The 4,778-nt window shown below is 40.8% G+C and overlaps 1 protein-coding gene across 1 annotated transcript; it reads right to left on the minus strand.

Moving 5' to 3' along the window:
* Positions 1-378: 378 nt before the first annotated feature.
* LOC113764653 (receptor-like kinase TMK4) lies at positions 379-4,368 on the minus strand. The gene is made up of 2 exons (XM_027308621.1): positions 2,072-4,368; positions 379-1,278 (listed from the first exon to the last, which is right to left on the minus strand). The coding sequence occupies exons 1-2, from the start codon at positions 4,257-4,259 to the stop codon at positions 764-766; spliced, it is 2,703 nt and encodes a 900-aa protein (XP_027164422.1). The 5' UTR covers positions 4,260-4,368; the 3' UTR covers positions 379-763.
* Positions 4,369-4,778: the final 410 nt, after the last annotated feature.

Raw genomic sequence — 4,778 nt, forward strand, 5'->3', positions numbered from 1 at the left:
GAAGGTAATTTTTGGCCCACAATAATTATTATATTTTGCTGGCGGAATCCAGTCCTCGTTGTCCATATGTTGTGCTGTCCTGAAAGTGGAAGCCATCACATATTTTTCTGCTAGAAAGAATTAGTACGACAAGTAAATTTGGAGAGAAAATACCATCTCCAGAAAAGTTTAAATCATGTTGCTAATGCTATCTACGGATCTTACTTTATTCACATTGCTGTGTCATTATTTCTTTGAACATGTCAAGTTGCAACTGTGCAGAATCCGAGGCTCCGGGCCATCCAGACAAACATTAGAATTCTCCTTGAACAGAAAGATTATTGATTTCAACAGTGAAGATGGAGAATTGAACAAGAAAGTAACTTAAAACAGTAGAGCTTAGTAAATTTACATTGGAATTTAAGTAAAAGAATTTGATACAATTTGTCTACTCTTTCTCTTTCTTCCCTCCTATTCCCTTTCTTACATAAAACCGTCTCACAAGAAGCTCAACAATTTCATACTTATAAAGTTCAAGAAATCAAAGAACCACGACGTCAACTATAGCAGTTTTTTCTTACAATTGGATCATTAGCATAAAACATGCCTATAAAGAGATACAAATCTAAGAGGAAAAAAATAAACAAATGGAATGAATGCGGCCTTGAATGGGGGCTGGTAAAAGACTCAACCGTGTGGACCTCAATGACTTTTTCTCCCTCCTATGATGAAGCATGGCCTTCTTTGCTTACAATAATCAAATGCTCTGATCTTCCTTTAAGGGTTATCTGCAATCAGTTGAACTGAAAGTATCTGCAAATCCTAAAGGTTTGGAGGGAATGCTTGACTGTGATTGACTATATGAGACGTCATCAAACATTCTTGAAGTACCTTCATCTGCTTGCCATCTTTGAAGGGCTTGAGGAAGGCTCATATGGAGGTCAATGCCATAGCTTTCTTCTTCGTCGTTCTTAGCAGGTTTCCATTGTTCAACAAGAGGTCCAAGGACATTCACAGCGTGTCCCATGTCGGGTCTCTGATGTGGTTCACGGGCAGTGCAATGTCCAGCCAACTCGGCCACTTTGCAAATGCTTTCATAAGTCTCATCATCAGGACCAAGAGTTGAGTCTATAGCCTTCCGGATGTTGTCTTTGTTGATTAGGACCCTGCGGAACCATGTTACCAGATGAGACCGCTCATCAGACATGGTCTCGTCTAGTGCTTTTCTGCCAGTGATGATTTCCATGAGAACGACTCCAAATGCATAGACATCTACTTTTGTTGTCACTCGTCCAGTAGCTGTTGAAAGAAAAAGGAAAAAGTTTACAATGCATCCAACCAAATAATTAACAGCCACATTAGGAAACGAAAAAAGAAAAAAATGTGCGTCTATGTGGTGCAAATGTATCATGCGTACTTACAAATCCAAGGCCATATTACAACAGATGACATTTCGAAAAGAAAATGGGGTTGAGCTTCAAGGAGTCGTATCTGATAACTAAGAAACTCAATTGAACTGTTATGTTCTGATTCATCTCATCAGAGATTGGTAGGTCACAAAAAAATACCGACAATCCAAAAATGGCACAGCAATGTTAATTAATTTACCATACATTTTTAATAGCTTGCTAATTATGTCTATGTAATATTTACTACCCCACCGAGATTTTCAATCACATTATTTTTACCTTTTTCGACAAACACAAATTATTGTAGCACTTATTTTCTAGCATTATTACTTCGTAAGCCCAACATGATCAGCTTCAAAATTAGACATGTCCACAGACAACCCCGGTAACAGATTTGGAGATCTAAATTACAATTGCAAGTCTACTATCTTTATTCATCTCCCACGTCCAAATTACATATGTTATAATGACATATGCCACATCAAAAGATAAACTCAAGTCCATGTTCTAGTGTTCTTGAAGGATAACTGGTGCTAGATGCGGTAAACTTGTAAATTCCAGATCAAATGAGAGAACCAATTAAGTGACGAGCACAATCTGACATGAACGATAGTTGCAAAATATGCAGTTTTACTAACCAGTTCTATGGTACAGAAAATATAAGGAAATGAGGCAATACGTACCAGCATACTCAGGAGCTAGATATCCAAATGTTCCAGCCAACCTAGTCTCAACAGAGTAATTCCCGGTTGGTGCATTTCTGACTAAACCAAAATCTGCAACTTTGGCTCTCATGTCATCCCCGAGAAGTATGTTAGAAGGTTTCAAATCTCTATGAATAAAACTTTGTTGTGCCAAGCTGTGGAGATACTCAACGCCTCTTCCCACATCTAGTGCAATTGTCACCCTCTGCTTCCAAGTAAGAGGTGGATAGCCAAGCTCTTGCCATTCAAACAAATGCTGGGCTAAAGTTCCCTGTGGCATATACTCGTAAACCAAGAGCCTCTCACTGCCATTAGTACAATAACCTAAAAGAGCAACCAAATGCCTGTGCCTAACTTTGGTAAGTACAGCGATTTCTGATTGGAACTCATTCATTCCTTTTGTACCCATTGCTCCAGATTCCATTCTCTTCACAGCAATCTTGGTCCCATCATGCAATTCCCCCCTATAAACAACTCCAAATCCTCCCTTGCCCAAAACATTATCTTCACTAAAATTGTTCGTCACCTGACGAAGTACTTGGATTGGAATTGAAACATTTCCACCTTCAAAAATAGGAATCTCGGTGTGATCACTGCTGCTCTGGCTCTGTATTTCACTTGGGACTCCACCGTACCCATTCAAACCACCAACTACATTTGGCTTACTCATTTCCGACCCTTTATCAGAGCCTGCAACTCTCCCAAAACTCTTAACACGTTTCTTGGCATAACATTTGTAAGACACAAACAAAAGAACTCCAACAAAAACAATAACCGCAACAACCACTCCAGCAATCATACCAACCGAAACTGATGATCCTTTCGAACTCCCACTCCCTGATGGACTTCCACCAGAAGCACCAGAACTTGGTGCACCCCCAGGTGTTCTTCCACCACTTCCACTACCACCAGCAGTTTGATTTTTCTCCAATAACAAATTACCGGTATACACAAATTTCACAGTAGATGGAAAAACGGGTCTAGGACCAGCTAAATTATTATTGGAAACATCAATAGTTTGAAGCTGAGGTAAAGTAGTCAATACTTCTGGAACAGTACCATTAAGATTATTATCATTCAAATACAAGTTCCTCAAATAAGTCAAATTTGCGAAAGCCGGGGAAATAATACCTGACAAATGCTGCTTCCCAAGACTGACCATGGTCACATTTTTCCCCTGTGGATCACAAGTAACAAATGACCAATGATCACAAGAATTATTCCCTTGCCAAGACTGAGCCAGCAACATTGGATACCCAAAACCTCCAGCAACAGCAAGAAGAGCTGTAACTTGCGGATCACATGGCCCGGGAGTCGTCCCACAGAAGCTATTAGTACTCCCCAGTTTCACGTCAACTCCATTGCGAAACTGAGGCACAGGCCCCTGCAATTTGTTGTTAGACAAAGTTATATTCGCCAGTTTTGGCAAATTCATCAGCGAAGGCGGCACAACCCCAGTTAACTGGTTGTCCCTCAGCTGCAAATCGAAAAGATTTGTACATTTTGACAAGTCTGGGATCGGCCCAGTAAAGGCATTGGCATGGAGCCACACTTGATATATCTGTGTCATGGAAGAGAGTACATCAATACCACCTGACAACCCCTGATTGTTCAGCCACAAATTGGTAATCTCAGATCCACCAAAACTGTTGGGCAAACCCCCAGTAATGTTGTTGTACGACAATCTCAAGCTTTGCAGATTGGGGAAAGAATCAAAGAAATCAGGAATCCCACCAACAATACTCGCATTACTCGCGTAAAATGTTTGAAGATTACTACTACCAGTCAAGTATAACGGAATCTGCCAAGGAGCCAAGTTATAGTTCTCACTGATACTAACAGTTTGCAGGTTTGAACAGCCCAGAAGAAAATCCGAGGGAACCGAGCTGAAAGAATTGAAATCAAGATAAACAGACTCCAAACTGGTCAGGTTTGCGAAAGATGGTAGAGCTCCAGAGAGGGAGTTTTTCTGGAGAGAAAGTGATTGTAGAGACGAAAGTTGACCAAGCTCTGGAGGAAGAGTTCCAGAGAGGGATTGGGAGTCTAAGTTGATGGAGGTGACGAACTTGTTGGTGGAGTCACAGTTGACGTTTGTCCATCTGCAGAATGGCTTTGTGGAGTCCCAGCCTGATGGGTTTGGGGACAGAGCTGCCAGAAGCTTTGACATGACTGCTGCATCATCTGCTTTGGATGGTTGGCAGAGATGGAGGAGCAACAGGAGCAGGAGGAAAAGAGAAATGGTGGGGGTGGGGGTGGCGGTGGTGGTGAGGCGGCGGATAGGCATTTTGGGGTGGTGATATGGGGTGGTTTTGGGGAAGTGGGCAGAAAAATATAGACAGAGAAAAAGGAGTGTTTGGTTTGGTTTCTTGGAGTTGGTGTGAGCTGGTTTTTGGAAGAAAAAGGAAGCAGGAGGTGAAGATGGTGGAGAACATGGCATATTGTTGCTTTATTTCGTATAGTATTCTGGATTTACATTTATTTTATTTAGAAGTGTTTAATTTAAGAAGTGTTTTCAAGTTTGGAAGTTTTTACTTTGTTTTTTTGTTTATTTAAAGCTGATTATTATTGCTGAGTAGATGACATGCACATGACAGCTAGTTGCCTGAGCTATAAGATTTCTGTTGAAGATGTTTTTAGAGGAAAACTTTTGAGCTAAGGGCAGGAAAGGTTGTTTAAACTTTAAAGC

Source organism: Coffea eugenioides, chromosome 3 (genome assembly GCF_003713205.1).
Source record: "Coffea eugenioides isolate CCC68of chromosome 3, Ceug_1.0, whole genome shotgun sequence".
In the NCBI taxonomy this organism is placed as follows: domain Eukaryota; kingdom Viridiplantae; phylum Streptophyta; class Magnoliopsida; order Gentianales; family Rubiaceae; genus Coffea; species Coffea eugenioides.

Excerpts from the sequence above, each read along its gene's own strand:
- LOC113764653 (XM_027308621.1), bottom strand. The coding sequence starts at position 4,259 with ATGTCAAAGCTTCTGGCAGCTCTGTCCCCAAACCCATCAGGCTGGGAC. Across the intron at positions 1,279-2,071 it reads TCTAGCTCCTGAGTATGCTG|CTACTGGACGAGTGACAACA; the intron begins GTACGTATTGCC and ends TTCTTTCAACAG.